The sequence below is a fragment of the Oncorhynchus clarkii genome, chromosome 27 (genome assembly GCF_045791955.1).
Source record: "Oncorhynchus clarkii lewisi isolate Uvic-CL-2024 chromosome 27, UVic_Ocla_1.0, whole genome shotgun sequence".
In the NCBI taxonomy this organism is placed as follows: Eukaryota; Metazoa; Chordata; class Actinopteri; order Salmoniformes; family Salmonidae; genus Oncorhynchus; species Oncorhynchus clarkii.
Window position 1 is genome coordinate 35,160,554 of NC_092173.1, and position 20,893 is coordinate 35,181,446.

The window sequence follows — 20,893 nt, forward strand, 5'->3', positions numbered from 1 at the left end:
ACATTCTATTGGTTGCAAGAATTTTGTATAATAATTTAAATAGAAATATTCTAAAGTTTTAAATCCAGCATTGTTTTGCATATCAGAGCCACGGAAAAGGGTATGTTAAAAATCTCTTCCTAACTATTTTGCAATCTATATGGCACAGCTGTCCATTTTTTGGTCCTTAAATTAAACTGGTATACTTTTTTATTTATTCAAATTTTCTTTAACCAATTAAGTTAATTATGGTTAAGTTCTCTACTTTTTCCCCCTTCCACTTTCCTCTTCCAGTTTTGCGGTATTGCTGCAATTAGTTGGTTGTAATTTTGAGTAGAGCAGAAATGTCCATATATTTTTGTTAGCTGTATGTGTGACATAAATCCACCAGTACTATTTATGATATAATTTACAAAGATTTTACCTTTTTACATTTTTTTATTGGGTACAGAACTTTGCACCGTTCTGCAATTTCCCTCGGGAACTGATCATTCATGCCTATTTTCGTGCCAGCAAGTCTTTTACCCAGGCTTTTAACCATTACTTTATCCTTAAAGAAAGCAAATTTGGCAACGATTGGGCGCTCACATCTCTGTCCTCTTTGTCCAAAAGGGTGTACACGTTTGAGTTGAATTTTATTGACAGCATCGAGTTGGATTTGAGGCGCTGTAAGAAAGAATTGTTTACTCTCCATTGTGTTTGAGTTTTGCTTGTTTTCGTAAATGTGTCTATTCATTTCTCATTCCTTATGATTTGTTTTGTGTTGTTATCCAGATTGAATGTTATTACCCAGAAGTATATGAAGTGCTGATATATAGTCTAACTTACAGATATTTAATATTATATTTTTATCTTGAGGTAATCTGCATCGCTGTGTTCAGTCCGCCAACTTGGAATAGCTACAAATACATTGATTTCCTTACCTGGGGTGCAAATGTAATGTATCTTTGCTGTTTATCCTCTTGGTATTTCAAAATATTCACAAAAATCAAAACTTTAATTGAATTAAAATTATTGAAAAAAATATATGTGAAATAAATATTTATCTCTGAAACATGTGTGCCACAATTTTTGGCAACCCTATAAATTATTCTGAGAAAAATCTAACTGAAGTACACTACTGTTCAAAAGTTTGGGGTCACTTGGAAATGTCCTTGTTTTTTAAAGAAAAAACACCAGTCTCAACGTCAACAGTGAAGAGGCGACACCGGGATGCTGGCCTTCAAGGCAGAGTTCCTCTGTCCAGTGTCTGTGTTCATTTGCCCACCTTAATCTTTTATTTTAAATGGTCAGTCTGAGATATGGCTTTTTCTTTTGAACTCTGCCTAGAAGGCCAGCATCCCGGAGTCACCTCTTCACTGTTGACTTTGAGACTGGACAGAGGCACTCTGCCTAGAAGGCCAGCATCCCGGAGTCGCCTCTTTACTGTTGACGTTGAGACTGGACAGAGGAACTCTGCCTAGAAGGCCAGCATCCCGGAGTCGCCTCTTCACTGTTGACGTTGAGACTGGACAGAGGAACTCTGCCTAGAAGGCCAGCGTCCCGAGTCGCCTCTTCACTGTTGACGTTGAGACTGGACAGAGGAACTCTGCCTAGAAGGCCAGTTTCCCGGAGTCGCCTCTTCACTGTTGACGTTGAGACTGGACAGAGAAACTCTGCCTAGAAGGCCAGCATCCCAGAGTCGCCTTGTGAGGCGTCTGTTTCTCAAACTCAAACTAGACACTCAAATGTACTTGTCCTCATGCTCAGTTGTGCACCGGGGCCTCCCACTCCTCTTTCTATTCTGGTTAGAGCCAGTTTGCGTTGTTCTGTGAAGGGAGTAGTACACAGCGTTGTACGAGATCTTCAGTTTCTTGGCAATTTCTCACATGGAATAGCCTTAATTTCTCAGAACAAAAATAGACATGAGTTTCTGAAGAAGGCCAGTTTTATTGCTTCTTTTATCAGGACAACAGTTTTCAGCTGTGCTAACATAATTGCAAAAGGGTTTTTTAATGATCAATTAGCCTTTTAAAATTATAAACTTGGACTAGCTAACACAACATGCCATTGGAACACAAGATTGATGAATTCTGATAATGGGCCTCTGTATGCCTATGTAGATATTCAATTAAAAAATCAGCCATTTCAACCTACAATAGTTATTTACAACATTAACAATGTCTACACTGTATTTCTGATCAATTTGATATTATTGTAATGGACAAAATAATAGCTTTTCTTTTGAAAACAATGATATTTCTAAGTGACTCCAAACTTTTGAACGGTATTGTATATTTCCATTCATATTTTAGTTTACTTGAGTGATTAGGAACACTTAAGTGGTAAGTCGTGACTTCCTGTTTCACTGGGGTATAAATACGAGGTGACATACAGACTAAGTTTTCATAGTCATCCATCACTATGGGAAAGACCAGAGAATACAGCACTGATGTGAGACTAAAGGTTGTTGAGCTGCACAAATCAGGAAATTGCTATAATAAAATAGCTCAGTGGTTGAAAATCAGGGCAATAATTAAGAAGAATAAAGTAACTGGAGATTTTAACAATCGGCCTGGAAGAGGACATGTGTCTATGTTGACCCCACGCACAGTGAGAAGGATGGTTCGATTGGCCCCCAAAAACCTCCAAGGATCACAGCTAGAGAACGTTAGTTGAGTCTTGGGGTCAGAATGTCTCCAAAACTACGATCAGACGCCACCTACATAACCACAAGTTAGTTGGGAGGGTTGCCATAGCAATCCTTTGCTGTCATCAAACAACAAACACAAGTGCCTACAGTTTGCCAAACGTTACTGGAACTTTCAATGGAACCGGGATCTATGGTCAGATGAGACCAAAATAGAGCTTTTTGGAAACAAACACCAGAGGTGGGTTTGGCGTAGACAGAAAGATAGCCATGCAGAAAAATCCCCACTGTGAAGTCTGGTGGTGGATCTTTGATGTTGTGGGGCTGTTTATCTTCCAAAGGCCCTGGACAACTTGTTAGATTACATGGTGTCATGGACTCCAAGTACCAGCGATATTAAATCAAAACCTGACTGCCTCTGCTAGGAAGCTTAAACTGGGCCGTGGTTGGATCTTCCAGCAGGACAATGATCCAAACACAGAATCAAGGTTTTACAGTGGCCATCCCAGTCCCCTGACCTAAACCCCATAGAAAACCTGTGGGATGAGCTGAAGAGGAGTCCACAAGCGTGGACATCAGAATGTGATGGATCTGGAGAGATTCTGTATGGAGGAATGGTCTCAGATCCCTCAGAGCTGTTATCTTGCCAAAGGGAGGTTGCACAAAGTATTGAATGAAGAGTTGCCAATAATTATGATCAGATTCATAATTATTTTTCAATTATTTTACTTTAATTAAAGGTTAGATTGTTGTGAATATTTTGAATGAAAGGCCAAGAGGATAAAGAATACAGATTTTTTTTTCACAACCCTCATATTTACCAAGGGTGCCAATATTAGTGGAGGGCACTGTAGGCTATTGTGAAAGTGTGTGTGTTTACACGTGGTGTTTATACCTTTATCTCAACAGCACTGTTCATTACTGGGTTTGAAACTGGCTGGCACCACTAGGGACGCTGGGAGAGAGAAATAATCAATACTAACAAACTCCAAACACACTCACAGGGGAATGCAAGGGTGGGTTTGTGTGTGTGCGGTTCTGGGTGTGTGTGTGGTGTGTCTGAGTCACTATAGATGCCTGGCAGGTGCAGGGTGCAGGTGGTAATAATGCTGGCAGGTTGAGGTCCTTCAGAAAGTGAAGGAGTGATCCCATCTATTCCCTGTTAGGAGGTTCAGAGCTGGGTTGCTATTCAGCACTTAGTGACACATGGATTGGTAAAAACTGTTTGACGTGTAATGTGATTGATTATCCTCCTGATCTGTGTACATACCGGTCTCCCAGTAACTTAGTGAATGAAGAGCATGGTAGCGATGAGGATAATGAGCATGATCACGCTGCTATTCAGGTAACGTTACTGAAGGGATAAATAGAATTGAATAGAAATTCAATGGAATGAATTTAATATTACATAGGATAACAGGACATGAGCCTGTCTCTATTCTCCATGGTGCTAACAGTGTAGGTGCTAAAATGTTTATGACTATGTTAATTAAAAGGTTGGCATGGCAACAGAGGCTCAAGAGGCCAGAGTGAGCTTGGCATGTACACACATACACACAACGGAGTGTAGTGTAAGCAGTTGTCCCCTAGTGCATTGTGAGATGGTGTGGGGTCTGCACCTCGAGCAGAAACACCTCAGAACTCTTAAAAGGGAGCGAGGGGGGGCACAAGGGAGGGTGTATAACAAAGCAGAACTGCTAGGAGCAGAGAGGAAGACAGACTGAATGTGTTAGAGAGATACATAGAGACAGAGAGAGAGAGGGGGGACAGAGGGGTAGAGAGAAGAGACATACATGGAGGGGAAGGGAGAGGGGGACAGAGGGGAGGGGAAAGGAGAGGAGAGTGGGGACAGCGGGGGAGAGAGAGGGGGGAGGGAGAATATACATAGAGACAGAGGGGGTTGAGAGAGGGGGTTGAGAGAGAGTGGGGGTTGAGAGAGTGTGGGGGTTGAGAGAGTGTGGGGATTGAGAGAGTGTGGGGATTGAGAGAGAGTGGGGGTTGAGAGAGTGTGGGGGTTGAGAGAGAGTGGGGGTTGAGAGCGTAAATCCTTGGAGGACCTAGGCATGCCCTCGTACAACAGTTCAGCTCCTCCCTCTCTCGCTCGCTTGCTCGCTCTCCTCCTTCCTTCCTCCCTCCCTCTCTCTCTCTCTCTCTCTCTCTCTTTCTCTCTCTATCCCCTCCCCCCTCTCTCTCTATCTTTCTCCTTTCTATTCTCTCTCTCTCTCTCTTCATCCCCCACATATGTATTATCCTACCCTCCTATCTAATTCAATTCCCTCACTCATCCCCTCACACCACACACAAACACACACATATACACTTTATATACAAAGGCATGTGGACACCCTTTCAAATTAGTGGATTTGGCTACTTCAGCTACACCATTGCTGACAGCTGTATAAAATCGAGTGCACATCCATGCAATCTCCATAGACAAACATTGGCAGTAGAATGGCCTTACTGAAGAGCTCAGTAACTTCAACCTGGCACAGTCATAGGATGCCACCTTTCCAACAAGTCAGTTCGTCAAATTTCTGCCCTGCTAGCACGGTAAGTGCTGTTATTGTGAAGTGGAAACGTCTAGGATCAACAACGGCTCCTCCGCGAAGTGGTAGGTCACACAAGTTCACAGAATGGGACCACCGAGTGCTGAACAGCGTAGCACATAACAATTGTCTGTTCTCGGTGGCAACACTTACTACCAAGTTCCAAACTGCCTCTGGAAGCACCGTCAGCACAATAAATGTTACTCGGGAGCGTCATGAAATGGGTTTCCATGGCCGAGCAGCCGCATACAAGCCTAAGATCGCCATGCTCAATGCCAAGCTTCGGCTGGAGTGGTGTAAAGCTTGCCACCATTGGACTCTGGAGGAGTGGAAACACGTTCTCTAGAGTGATGAATCACGAATCACCATCTGGCAGTCCTACGAATGAATCTCGGTTTGGCGGATGTCAGGAGAACGCTACCTGCCCCAATGCATAGTGTCAACTGTAAAGTTTGATGGAGGAGGAATAATGGTCTGTGGCTGTTTTTCATGGTTCAGGCCCCTTAGTTCCAGTGAAGGGAAATGACATCCTAGACAATTCTATGCTTCCAACTTTGTGGTAACAGTTTGGGGAAGGCCCTTTCCTGTTTCAGCATGACAATGCCCCTGTGCACAAAGCAAGGTCCATACAGAAATTATTTGTTGACATCACTGTGGAAGAACTTGAGTGGCTTGCACAAAGTCCTGACCTTAACCGCATTGAACACCTTTGGGATGAATTGGAATGCCGACTGCGAGCCAGGCCTAATCGCCCAACATCAGTGCACGACCTCCCTAATGCTCTTGTGGCTGAATAGAACCAAGTCCCGCAGCAAAGTACTGGAAAGCCTTCACAGAAGACTGGAGGCTGTTATAGCAGCAAAGGGGGGACCAACTCCGTATTAATACCCATGATTTTGGATTGAGATGTTCGACGAGCAAGTGTCCACATACTGTGTGTTTGTATACAGTGTCTGTCAGAATGTGTGTGTGTGTGTGTGTGTGTGTGTGTGTGTGTCTCTGCATGTCCAGTGTCCACTGACCTGCCGACCAGTAGGAGCTCCCCCACCAGTCCCTGCCGTCTCATGGCCATGAGGATGTTCCTGACTGTCATGCCCTCACAGAAGCAGGCTACCACCCTGGCCTTGGGCAGGTGGGTTCTGAGACGCTCCAGCAGCCTATCAAAACTCTTCTCCCCCGCGTTGCTCCAGATCTTACCTACCATAGGACACACACACCAGGAGATGAGGTAAGTGATTAAGGAGTCATTTAATTGTCCCTGTTTCACTTCATGTAATTTCCCCAAGGGAAACTTACCTAATATCCTATTCACCACATAGTGCACTACTTTTGCACATGGCAGTGCACTACATGAAAAATAGGGTGTAATTTGCCCTGAGGTAGTCCCATGTGGCACTCAGACTAGATGTACTTCCTGGTTAATGACATCCCCAGTAGGATCTTACCAGAGTGGGCGATGCAGATGCCCTCCTTGGCAGCCATATCCTTGAAGGCCTCCATCCCACTCTCCCCGTAGTTACCTAGGAGACCGTAGAGAGGGCGGTGAGCGACAAGAAGAGAGGACAGGGGAAAGAGAGGATGTCTGTAATGTATAGAATGCTAAACGAGAGAGAGAGAGAGAGAGAGAGAGAGAGAGAGAGAGAGAGAATTTTTATAGAGTGTTCAACACACATTCAACAGAAGAGAAAGTGGATGACCTGGAATTTATGCTAATGAAGGGGAGTGCATGCTGGCAGAATGTTTGATAGGATTCCCCTTTCTTTCTCTCTCTATCCCTGTTGTTTCTCCCTCTCTTCTTCTCCCCCTTTCACCATCTCTCATCTCCCCCTTTATTCATTATCTACCTTTCTTTTAGTACCAGTTTTTCACAAGATCATTCATCTCCCAGCTCTGATCCCCCTCACAAGTCCCAGTGGGCTCCAACCATCAAATGATTACACAGAGAATTTACAATGTAATAGTATCAGGTCTGTATGGGTGTAGTTAGCAGGAGCAGAGCCCATGTAGAGGAGGCTGGTGAGGTCAAAGGAGGCTGGTGATAGGAGCTATAGGTGGACAAGTCATTGTAATAGCTGGAATGGAATGGTACCAAACTCATCAAACAACCCAGCAGATGACTGAGGCTGAGCTCCCTGCCATCCTGAACCTCTGTATCAGGCGGTGAGAAAGGAAGGCCCGGAAAATCGTTAAGGACTCCAGCCAACCAAACCATAAACTGTTCTCACTGCTTCCGCACAGGAAGCGGGACTGGTGCATCAAGTCTGACACCAACAGGCTCCTGAACAGCTTCTATCCCCAAGCCATAAGACCACTAAACAGCTAATAAAATGTCTACACGGACTGTCTGAGTGGGCCCTTTGAATATTTAGTTATTCTCTATGCACACTCACAGGACTCTACACACTTACAAAACGTGTTCCAAAGGGGTTCTTTGGCTGTCCACATAGGAGAACCCTTTTTGGCTCCAGGTAGAACTATTTTGGGACCAAAAATGGTTCTTCAAAGGGTTCTCCTATGTGGACAGACAAATAACCCTTTTAGGTTCTAGCAACTTTTTTTTGGAGTGTGTACACTGACACTCCAACACACACACGCACACACACACTTGATTTACTCACACACACATAGAGTAGGAGACACTCTTTCCTCTGGTCTAAAAACATATCCCAATGCCCCAGGGCAGTGATTGGGGACATTGCCCTGTGTAGGGTGTCGTCTTTCGGATGGGACGTTAAACAGGTGTCCTGACTCTCTGTGGTGACTAAAGATCCCATGGCACTTATCATACGAGTAATGGTGTTAACCCTGGTGTCCTGGCTAAATTCCTAATCTGGCCCTCATACTATCATGGCCACCTAATCACCTAATTAAAAAAAAAAAAAACATGTTTGACTCCGTTCCATTGATTCCATTCCAGTCATTACAATGAGCCTGTTCTCCTATAGCTCCTCCGGGGTGTGTGTGTGAGCAGAGCAATGTGTAAAGTCCTGTAATTAGTGTCTCGGTGAGAGAAGTAGGAGACAGATGGTACAGACAGCCCACCCCCTTACTAATGAACACATGTATGGCCATGCCCACAGACACTTAAAAAGCACAAATTCACATACATAGGGCCTGGCTATGTGAACATTCCTGTGACAGAGAACAGAGGCTGCCAGTGAGAGGAGATCCGAGTCTTTAGCCCCTCACATCAACTCAACACCAGTCACAGAACACACATCTCGACATGAACACATACTATAGTACTTACTATATAATGTTGTAGTTTACTGTAGAATACTATACTACACACTGTACTATCCCTCAATCATGTCAAGTACTTACTATAGCATTTTGTAGAATACTATATTAAATACAACAGTATTGTTGCAAAGAAAACACTGTAATAAATACTACAGTAATGTCCCCAAAACACTACAGTGTCTGCAAAAACAATCAGTAGTAATATAGCAATGTTGGGTCAAAACACTACAGTGTCTGCAAAAACAATCAGTAGTAAAATAGCAATGTTGGGTCAAAACACTACAGTGTCTGCAAAAACAATCAGTAGTAATATAGCAATGTTGGGTCAAAACACTACAGTGTCTGCAAAAACAATCAGTAGTAATATAGCAATGTTGGGTCAAAACACTACAGTGTCTGCAAAAACAATCAGTAGTAATATAGCAATGTTGGGTCAAAACACTACAGTGTCTGCAAAAACAATCAGTAGTAAAATAGCAATGTTGGGTCAAAACACTACAGTGTCTGCAAAAACAATCAGTAGTAATATAGCAATGTTGGGTCAAAACACTACAGTGTCTGCAAAAACAATCAGTAGTAATATAGCAATGTTGGGTCAAAACACTACAGTGTCTGCAAAAACAATCAGTAGTAATATAGCAATGTTGGGTCAAAACACTACAGTGTCTGCAAAAACAATCAGTAGTAATATAGCAATGTTGGGTCAAAACACTACAGTGTCTGCAAAAACAATCAGTAGTAATATAGCAATGTTGGGTCAAAACACTACAGTGTCTGCAAAAACAATCAGTAGTAATATAGCAATGTTGGGTCAAAACAACAGAACACTCAAAACATGAGCACAAAGGCAGCTCTTCCTTTAAAGAACTCCAGGCCTCAAGAGGGCAGATAACCCAAAAACACAGGTGGAACTAAAAAATTGAGCCAGGATTTCTGGAGGGACTACTTTTACATGCGCACCTGGCAGATAAGCATGGGTATAAAATGTTTGGGCTTAGCTTTGCTTGGGTCCTCAACATACAAACAGCTCATTGTTCAACCCTAAAGACGCAACTGGTTATCAACCTATTCCATATTCCTTATTCCTCTGTCATTCAACTACTCTATTCAACAAATCAACTGTTTCAACATATTCAACAAATGGCATCCAAACCATAATAAAACACTGAAAAGGAATGGAGTCCCTTTGCATCCTTCACGTGTTGAGCAAGCCGTTTTCAAGTTTGGGCAGAGCTGAAATAATTATAACACCTAGACAACTTGACAAGCAATATAGGAATACTACAGTATTCATTTGCATATATCCCACCCACTACCCTCCCCCCACCAATGAGTGAAAAACCTACATGCCAAGTATAGAGTATATGTTGTGTTCCCTACAGGGTAAAGAAAAGAGTAGAAGCTCTGAACTCTCTGTTCAGACTCCAGTTCTACTTCATTGCGGGTTATGGAAAATGTACTCTTTTAGGGAAAAGGAGTGATACCTAGTCAGTTGTACAACTGAAATGTGTCTTCTGCATTTAACCCAACCCCTCTGAATCAGAGAGGTGTTCAGCACCCAGGAAACAGTGGGTTAACTGCCTTGTTCAGGGGCAGAATGACAGATTTTTACCTCGTCAATTCAGGGATTCGGCAGGGTAGCCTAGTGGTTAGAGCGTTGGACTAGTAACCGGAAGGTTGCGAGTTCAAACCCCCGAGCTGACAAGGTACAAATCTGTCGTTCTGCCCCTGAACAGGCAGTTAACCCACTGTTCCCAGGCCGTCATTGAAAATAAGAATTTGTTCTTAACTGACTTGCCTGGTTAAATAAAGGTAAAATAAAAAATAAAAAAAAAAAAATTCGATCCAGCAACCTTTCGGTTACAAGTCCAACGCTCTAACCACTGGGCTATTTAGTAGTTCTCTAATACATTTCCTCAAGGAGAAAGCCCCACTTCTATGTCAAAGATAATAAAACAAAAACTCTACAGTAAATATTACAGTAATGTCTGTAAAAAACACTACCGTAAATACTATAGTATACTACAGTCATGTTAGCAAAACACTACAGTAAATACTACAGTATACTACAGTCATGTTAGCAAAACACTACAGTAAATACTACAGTATACCACAGTCATGTTAGTAAAACACTACCGTAAATACTACAGTATACCACAGTCATGTTAGCAAAACACTACCGTAAATACCACAGTATACTACAGTCATGTTAGCAAAACACTACCGTAAATACCACAGTATACTACAGTCATGTTAGCAAAACACTACCGTAAATACCACAGTATACTACAGTCATGCAAAAACACTACAGTGAATATAATAGTATATAAACATGGTAATACTACAGTATTCATACCATAGTATACTATTATATTTTTTCATGTGGTTAAACACACACACCAACCACACACACACACACACACACACACACACTCCAGCCCTTAACAACCACGTAACCACCTTCACTCAGTCAAACTGGGAATAATTTGTGAAGCACACACAGCTACACACAAACACACACAGTGGGAGACTGATGGAGAGCCGGCTTCCTGGTGGGATAGAGGAAAATAGAGAGTGGAGAAAAATATATCTCTATACAAAATATAATATCTTTCGAGACACAGAAGTGAGCAGATCAGAACAGCAGCCAACAACACATAATGTGCTCTCCATTCAGCCTCAGCTGTCACGGCCGTTCCCATCACAATGGCAATTATCTGCTCAGGACAAACCAATTCTCCCCAGGACTCTGGCTCACACCAGAAACACCTGCCCCCTTCACCTCTTATCTTCTAACGTCTAGAAGTTTATTTAAGTGCAGCTCAGACTCAGATCTCTCTCCATGTGTCTTTTCTTCCTCTCGTATGTCCTCTCTGGTCTCTCCTCCCCATCATCTGTAGTACTCATTTGAAGTCATGGGTGAGGTATAGCATGCTGTAGTTGCCTAACAATAAATAACGTCCACCTGTCCACCTGTGTGGTCCAGTGGTTCGTCCCACAGACCTCAGCACACATGTACACCACAGTCGCCATGGGTCCCAATCTGACCCATATCCTTCTGACTCACAATCTCTCCTGTCTCGGCTTCACTGTCCTATTTCAATAAATACAACCCCGCCCCCCCCACCCCCGCCACCCCCCAACAAAAAAGTGGGGTGAGAGAATGTTTTTATGATGTTCCCCTACTGTTTGTGTCTAGTTTTCCGTTAGTTAGGGGAACATTCTATCTATGTTAGTAAAAACCTTATGATACTGTTTTTAGCATGCTTTGATGTTAGAGTTGGATCATTCCCTTAACGTCAAACAGAACATATTCAGAACGTAGTGACCACGTTCAGAGACTACACAATATTATTGTTCTAGACACGTTTCATGAGAACATTCATGTAATCCAGTTTCCTGACAGTTGGGACAATATTCCTTCCACGTCTCACCAAACATACACAGAACGTGGTCACCATGTTCTCAGAATATACAATATTATTGTTCTAGACACGTTTCATGAGAACGTTGCAAGAATATTCAATTAGGGTTTTTTTAACGACTTGTTACTGTTGCCAAGCCAATTAAGGCCCTGATTGGTGAACCACTGATCCATCCATAGCACATTGTCAAGGATACTCACACACTGCTTTTAATATACCGTTTTTTCAACTTACATATTTGACACACATGATTACACTTTGAATGTTGATTTCTCAAGTAATTATTATTCAGCAGTCCTCACCTGGGATTTGAACTACCAACCTCTTGGGACACGATACACTAATCTTCCTTCTATGTCACAATGGCTGTGTCATGGATCAGTTATTCTGACTACTATCATTTGTGATGTGATTGACTTATTTCAGCTATTTAAGCGATTTCACTATCATTGTCTTTTGTTGGTGGGCCTTGTTAACCTGTTAAAATGATCTTCCTGAATCACTATGATCAATACAAATTTGTCTTGCGTGTATTTTTAACAGAGCTGAGATATGAATATATCCCATTGCTTACAGCCATCCACCTATCAAGTTGTTTCTGATCTACACTACTGCCTAGGAAGGAGGGGTTAGGGCTTCTTCTGGACAAGGCCTAACTATACTGGCCCAATAAGCACATGACCTAGATATATCCCTTATTGGGACAGTGGCTAGGGTGTTCGTCATTGGTGTTGTTGGCCTGCGTTTTAGACCCGCCATGTGAATCTCCCTACTCTAACATTCTTAGCAAAATATTTGAATGTCATCTGTCTGGTCTAATTCAATTTGCTTCCATCCAATTGGCAACAGATTTTCATGTGAATATTAGAAAATCTGCATAATGAAAATATGCGCATTTTCCCACCAGTGGTGTGTTTCCACCAAATGGATTTGTTGCTGATAAAAATCAGTGGGTGTATGTGTTTACATTACATTTTCAACTCTACCGATAGATTTCTCACAAAAACTGTTGTGTTAAATAGCCAATGTGTCTACTCTGGTCTTGGCACGTGCGCTATAGCCAACAGCTTGCAGATACAGTGTGGGTAGGCTGTGTCGGTAGGTTGGTCTACATGCTGAGATTATTAAGGATATGAGCGAGATTATTTGTATTTGTCAAAAAGGCAGTCAAGTGTCGATCATCATGTCACCAGAATCAGATCCCTGGATATTTATTAGAAAGGAGCATCAAGATCACTGCACTTTCACCTCCCTGTGAAGTTCATCAGAACGTTCACCTCCCTGTGAAGTTCATCAGAACGTTCACCTCCCTGTGAAGTTCATCAGAACGTTCTCCTCCCTGTGAAGTTCATCAGAACGTTCTCCTCCCTGTGAAGTTCATCAGAACGTTCACCTCCCTGTGAAGTTCATCAGAACGTTCTCCTCCGTGTGAAGTTCATCAGAACGTTCACCTCCCTGTGAAGTTCATCAGAACGTTCACCTACCTGTGAAGTTCATCAGAACGTTCTCCTCCCTGTGAAGTTCATCAGAACGTTCTCCTCCCTGTGAAGTTCATCAGAACTTTCACCTCCCTGTGAAGTTCATCAGAACTTTCACCTCCCTGTGAAGTTCATCATAAGTTATTTCATCTGTAGCCTAATAAACTGCATGGTTTCCCGAGTCGTAGTGGGAGGACCACACAACATATCATTGCGTGACTCCAAGTTTACTTTCGACATGATGGTTATATCAATATTTGACACAAAAAGATCCCACCTTGTCTAGCGTATTTTGTTTGGTCAATATTTGGAATGTTTAGCGACAAATGTTTCATTTCATTACATCTTTTATCCAACATATACTTTACTCTCCCATAAAAACGTTGGATGGAAACCTGGTCATTGAAAGATGAGCATGAATTCAGACCACATTAAATCTAAATAGCTGAGCATCTCAAAGAGAACTTTATACCACATATACAATGTAGAACAAACGTGTCATTGATAAGCTCATTTTAATTAGATCAGATAAGTTTGTTGTAACTATTGCCAAATAAGCACATTAACATACTGTATATATAAGAAGGTGAGAGCAGGGTGACTGGCTCCCCTAGAGGACAGAGTCTGGAACCCAGGCCACAAGCACCAATGTCAAACTCCCTAACCAATGCCCCAATCATCTAGGACATGTGCTTTTTGGGCCAGTATAGTTAAGCCCTGTCCAGAAGAAGCCCTAACCCCTCCTCCCTAGGCACTTTTGTAAATGAAACAATTTGATTAAACAATAGGGTGAATGTACTTTGAAGTAAATCTCAGCTCTGTTAAAAATACACTCAAGACAAACTATTTTATTGATCATAGTGATTCAGGAGTAACATTAAAATAGGTTAACATAAATCAATCAAATCAATGATGAAAATAGTGAAATGAATCATTACCTGACACAGACATGGTTGTGAAGCAGGAAAATGGGAGTACCATGAGACAAGAGATTCTAATCTCAGCAGGAAGATGGGAGTACCGAGAACCAAGAGGTTCTAATCTCAGCTGGAAGATGGGAGTACCGTGAACCAAGAGGTTCTAATCTCAGCAGGAAGATGGGAGAACCGAGAACCAAGAGGTTCTAATCTCAGCTGGAAGATGGGAGTACCGTGAACCAAGAGGTTCTAATCTCAGCAGGAAGATGGGAGTACCATGAACCAAGAGGTTCTAATCTCAGCAGGAAAATGGGAGTACCGTGAACCAAGAGGTTCTAATCTCAGCTGGAAGATGAGAGTACCGTGAACCAAGAGGTTCTAATCTCAGCAGGAAAATAGGAGTACCGTGAACCAAGAGGTTCTAATCCTCAAGTGAGGACATAATTTCCGTATAAATTAACATGCAAATATATAATTTGAAAACACTATGTTAAAAGCCGAGAGATTGTGCGAGTATCCTTGGCAACAGACAAAGAGCTATGAATGGATCAGTGGTTCACCAATAAGGGCCTTGATTGACTTGGCAAAATGAACAAGACCTGACGTGTAATGAAATAGTTTTTGGGGGATAACTTTTTTTGGTGGGGGGACCATCAGGAGATGTCCTGAGATGTACTGACAACTATTACACAGAATGGTTCCTGCAACGTTCCCATGAAGCAGGTCTCTGTGAATGGTTTGTCCTCTGACAAATCAACTGTACATTTCGGTGTTCCTCAAGGTTCCGTTTTAGGACCACTATTGTTTTCACTATATATTTGACCTCTTGGGGATGTCATTTGAAAACATAATGTTAACTTTCACTGCTATGCGGATGACACACAGCTGTACATTTCAATGAAACATGGTGAAGCCCCAAAATTGCCCTCGCTAGAAGCATGTGTTTCAGACATAAGGAAGTGGATGGCTGCAAACTTTCTACTTTTAAACTCGGACAAAACAGAGATGCTTGCTCTAGGTCCCAAGAAACAAAGAGATCTTCTGTTGAATCTGACAATTAATCTTAATGGTTGTACAGTCATCTCAAATAAAACTGTGAAGGACCTCGGCATTACTCTGGACCATGATCTCTCTTTTGAAGAACATATCAAGACCATTTCAAGGACAGCTTTTTTCCATCTACGTAACATTGCAAAAATCAGAAACTTTCTGTCCAAAAATGATGCAGAAAAATTAATCCATGCTTTTGTCACTTCTAGGTTAGACTACTGCAATGCTCTACTTTCCGGCTACCCGGATAAAGCACTAAATAAACTTCAGTTAGTGCTAAATACGGCTGCTAGAATCCTGACTAGAACCAAAAAATGTGATCATATTACTCCAGTGCTAGTCTCCCTACACTGGCTTCCTGTCAAGGCAAGGGCTGATTTCAAGGTTTTACTGCTAACCTACAAAGCATTACATGGGCCTGCTCCTACCTATCTCTCTGATTTGGTCCTGCCGTACATACCTACACGTACGCTACGGTCACAAGACGCAGGCCTTCTAATTGTCCCTAGAATTTCTAAGCAAACAGCTGGAGGCAGGGCTTTCTCCTATAGAGCTCCATTTTTATGGAATGGTCTGCCTACCCATGTAAGAGACGCAAACTCGGTCTCAACCTTTAAGTCTTTACTGAAGACTCATCTCTTCAGTGGGTCATATGATTGAGTGTAGTCTGGCCCAGGAGTGTGAAGGTGAACGGAAAGGCTCTGGAGCAACGAACCGCCCTTGCTGTCTTTGCCTGGCCGGTTCCCCTCTTTCCACTGGGATTCTCTGCCTCTAACCCTATTACAGGGGCTGAGTCACTGGCTTACTGGGGCTCTTTCATACCGTCCCTAGGAGGGGTGCGTCACTTGAGTGGGTTGAGTCACTGATGTGATCTTCCTGTCTGGGTTGCCCCCCCCCCCCCCCCCCCCCTTGGGTTGTGCCGTGGCAGAGATCTTTGTGGGCTATATTCGGCCTTGTCTCACGATGGTAAGTTGGTGGTTGAAGATATCCCTCTAGTGGTGTGGGGGCTGTGCTTTGGCAAAGTGGGTAGGGTTATATCCTTCCTGTTTGGCCCTGTCCGGGGGTGTCCTCGGATGGGGCCACAGTGTCTCCTGACCCCTCCTGTCTCAGCCTCCAGTATTTATGCTGCAGTAGTTTATGTGTCGGGGGGCTAGGGTCAGTTTGTTATATCTGTAGTACTTCTCCTGTCCTATTCGGTGTCCTGTGTGAATTTAAGTCTGCTCTCTCTAATTCTGTCTTTCTCTCTTTCTTTCTCTCTCTCAGAGGACCTGGGCCCTAGGACCATGCCTCAGGATTACCTGACATGATGACTCCTTGCTGTCCCCAGTCCACCTGGTCGTGCTGCTGCTCCAGTTTCAACTGTTCTGCCTTATTATTATTGGACCATGCTGGTCATTTATGAACATTTGAACATCTTGGCCATGTTCTGTTATTATCTCCACCCGGCACAGCCAGAAGAGGACTGGCCACCCCACATAGCCTGGTTCCTCTCTAGGTTTCTTCCTAGGGAGTTTTTCCTAGCCACCGTGCTTCTACACCTGCATTGCTTGCTGTTTGGAGTTTTAGGCTGGGTTTCTGTACAGCACTTTGAGATATCAGCTGATGTACGAAGGGCTATATAAATAAATTTGATATGAATTGAATTGAAAATTGAAGTCTAGAACATTCATATCTTATGTTCTATGAACTTGACAGTGTGTTAGGGCTGTGGAAGCTAGAGACAGACAGTGTGTTAGGGCTCAGTAACTCTAACTCCTGCTATGTGGAAGCTAGACACAGACAGTGTGTTAGGGCTCAGTAACTCTAACTCCTGCTATGTGGAAGCTAGAGACAGACAGTGTGTTAGGGCTCAGTAACTCTAACTCCTGCTATGTGGAAGCTAGACACAGACAGTGTGTTAGGGCTCAGTGACTCTAACTCCTGCTATGTGGAAGCTAGAGACAGACAGTGTGTTAGGGCTCAGTAACTCTAACTCCTGCTATGTGGAAGCTAGACACAGACAGTGTGTTAGGGCTCAGTGACTCTAACTCCTGCTATGTGGAAGCTAGAGACAGACAGTGTGTTAGGGCTCAGTAACTCTAACTCCTGCTATGTGGAAGCTAGACACAGACAGTGTGTTAGGGCTCAGTAATAAGAACCATTGTGTATCACTGTAATGACACAACCACTCTGACCGGACTAGACATCAATTAACTCTGAGTGAAATGGTCTCTCATCTCTCCATCTCTCTCTCTTTCATTACCTCTATCCTCCTCTTTCACTTTAATCCTGTGCTGCTTAGAAATATCTAGGGTACATTGAAATACCCAGGGTACATAGAAATACCCAGGGTACATAGAAATACCCAGGGTACATAGAAATTCCTAGGGTACATAGAAATACCTAGGGTACATTGAAATACCTAGGGTAAATAGAAATGCCTAGGGTATATAGAAATGCCTAGGGTACATATAAATACCTAGGGAACATATAAATGCCTAGGGTACATAGAAATGCCTAGGGTACATAGAAATGCATAGGGTAAATAGAAATGCATAGGGTACATATAAATGCCTAGGGTACATAGAAATGCATAGGGTAAATATACATGCCTAGGGTACATATAAATGCCTAGGGTACATATAAATGCCTAGGGTACATATAAATGCCTAGGGTAAATATAAATGCCTAGGGTACATAGAAATACCTAGGGTACATATAAATGCCTAGGATAGAGTGAATGACAGTCAGTGTAACAGTCAGAGTGACAGTCAATCATGTTTCAGAGACAGTTAAACACAACAACTCAGTGTACACTTCAAAGGTGGCAATATAGGCCAATACTCTCTAACACACACTCAATACACGCAAGCACATACACACAAGTTAGTGTCTGGTGAGGATATGTCTCTCCTACAACATCAATGTATTACACACACAAACACACACACACAAACACACACACACACAAATTCCAACCAGACACTTTTGACCCTGTTTACCATGGCAACAACCCAGGCACATCCCATTAATCTCAGTGAACGACCTCTTCACTACCTCTCACACACACACTCTTTCTATCTCTCTCTCCCACACACTCCAATTCAACAGTTTTAATCCCCTGAGAGGTATCATCTCTGCCCAAATAAGCACTGTCCATTTAATGTTCCCTCTCAGGAGAGCAGAGAGACAACTCTGTCACTCAGTACTTTGGGGAGAGGGGTAGAGAGAGGGGGGGAGAGAGAGGGAGAGAGGGGGAGAGAGTTGAGGAGGACAGAGGGATAGAGAGAGGAGGAGGAGAGCGAGAGATAGAGAGAGGAGGAGGACAGAGGGATAGAGAGAGGAAGAGGAGAGAGAGGGAGAGGTAGAGAGAGAGAGAGAGAGAGAGAGAGAGAGAGAGAGAGAGAGAGAGAGAGAGAGAGAGAGACAGAGAGAGAGACAGAGAGAGAGAGAGAGAGAGAGAGGTGGTGGTGGTTAGGGGGTACTTGGAAGTGTTTGTCAGAATGTGTCAGTATGTATGACGCACAAAGACTTATGACTATGGACTTATGACTATGGACTTATGACTATGGATTTATGACTATGGACTTATGACTATGGACTTATGACTATGGACTTATGACTATGGACTTATGACTATGGACTTATGACTTATGACTATGGACTTTAGACTACAGACTTACAACCACAGACTTCAGACTACAGAATGCCAATTTAATCGGTTATCCCTGTCTGCTCCTTCTCCTCATCCTCCATCTCTCCCCCTACCTATCCCTCCCCCTCATCCTCCATCTCTCCACCTACCTATCCCTCCTCCTCATCCTCCATCTCTCCCCTACCTATCCCTCCTCCCTATCCTCCATCTCTCCCCTACCTATCCCTCCTCCCTATCCTCCATCTCTCCCATACCTAGCCGTCCTCCCTATCCTCCATCTCTCCCCCTACCTATATCTCTCCTCCCTATCCTCCATCTCTCCCCCTACCTATCCCTCCTCCTCATCCTCCATCTCTCCCCCTACCTATCCCTCTTCCCTATCCTCCATCTCTCCCCCTACTTTATCCCTCCTCCCTATCCTCCATCTCTCCCCCTACCTATCCCTCTTCCCTATCCTCCATCTCTCCACCTACCTATCCCTCCTCCCTATCCTCCATCTCTCCCCTACCTATCCCTCCTCCTCATCCTCCATTTCTCCACCTACCTATCCCTCCTCCCAATCCTCGATCTCTCCCCCTACCTATCCCTCCTCCCTATCCTCCATCTCTCCCCTACCTATCCCTCCTCCTATCCTCCATCTCTCCCCTACCTATCCCTCCTCCCTATCCTCCATCTCTCCCCTACCTATCCCTCCTCCCTATCCTCCATCTCTCCCCCTACCTATCCCTCCTCCCTATCCTCCATCTCTCCCCTACCTATCCCTCCTCCCTATCCTCCATCTCTCCCCCTGCCTATCCCTGCTCCCTATCCTCCATCTCTCCCCTACCTATCCCTCCTCCCTATCCTCCATCTCTCCCCCTACCTATCCCTCCTCCCTATCCTCCATCTCTCCCCTACCTATCCCTCCTCCCTATCCTCCATCTCTCCCCCTACCTATCCCTCCTTCTCATCCTCCATTTCTCCACCTACCTATCCCTCCTCCCTATCCTCCATCTCTCCCCTAACTATCCCTCCTCCCTATCCTCCATCTCTCCCCCTACCTATCCCTCCTTCTCATTCTCCATTTCTCCAACTACCTATCCCTCCTCCCTATCCTCCATCTCTCCCCCTACCTATCCCTCCTCCCTATGCTCCATCTCTCCCCCTACCTATCCCTCCTCCCTATCCTCCATCTCTCCCCTCCCTATCCCTCCTCCCTATCCTCCATCTCTCCCCTACCTATCCCTCATCCCTATCCTCCATCTCTCCCCCTACCTATCCCTCCTCCCTATCCTCCATCTCTCCCCTTACCTATCTCTCCTCCTCATCCTCCATCTCTCCCCCTACCTATCCCTCCTCCCTATCCTCCATCTCTCCCCCTACCTATCCCTCCTCCCTATCCTCCATCTCTCCCCCTACCTATCTCTCCTCCTCATCCTCCATCTCTCCCCTACCTATCCCTCCTCCATATCCTCCATATCTCTCCCCCTACCTATTCCTCCTCCCTTTCCTTCATCTCTCCCCTACCTATCCCTCCTCCCGATCCTCCATCTCTCCCCTACCTATCCTTCCTCTCTATCATCCATCTCTCCCCTACCTATCCTTCCTCCCTATCCTCCATCTCTCCCCTACCCATCCCTCCTCCCTATCCTCCATCTCTCCCCCTACCTATCGCTCCTCGCTATCCTCCATCTCTCCCCCTACCTATCCCTCCCTATCCTCCATCTCTCCCCCTACCTATCCCTCCTCCCTATCCTTCATCTCTCCCCCTACCTATCCCTCCTCCCTTTCCTCCATCTCTCCCCTACCTATCCCTCCTCCCCATCCTCCATCTCTCCCCTACCTATCCCTCCTCCCTATCCTCCATCTCTCCCCCTACCTATTGCTCCTCCCTATCCTCCATCTCTCCCCCTACCTATCCCTCCTCCCTATCCTCCATCTCACCCCTACCTATCCCTCCTCCCTATCCTCCATCTCTCCCCTACATTTCCCTCCTCCCTATCCTCCATTTCT

General features: G+C 44.1%; 1 protein-coding gene across 1 annotated transcript in view; it reads right to left on the reverse strand.

The window, feature by feature from the left end:
- Positions 1 to 20,893, reverse strand: part of LOC139385823 (metabotropic glutamate receptor 5-like) — a 138,552-nt gene that overhangs the window by 85,235 nt on the left and 32,424 nt on the right. The window contains exons 4-5 of the mRNA XM_071131070.1: positions 6,600 to 6,674; positions 6,177 to 6,351 (exon numbers count right to left, since the gene is read on the reverse strand). Of these exons, the coding sequence (XP_070987171.1) occupies positions 6,177 to 6,351; positions 6,600 to 6,674 (250 nt within the window). The remainder of the gene's footprint in view (positions 1 to 6,176; positions 6,352 to 6,599; positions 6,675 to 20,893) is intronic.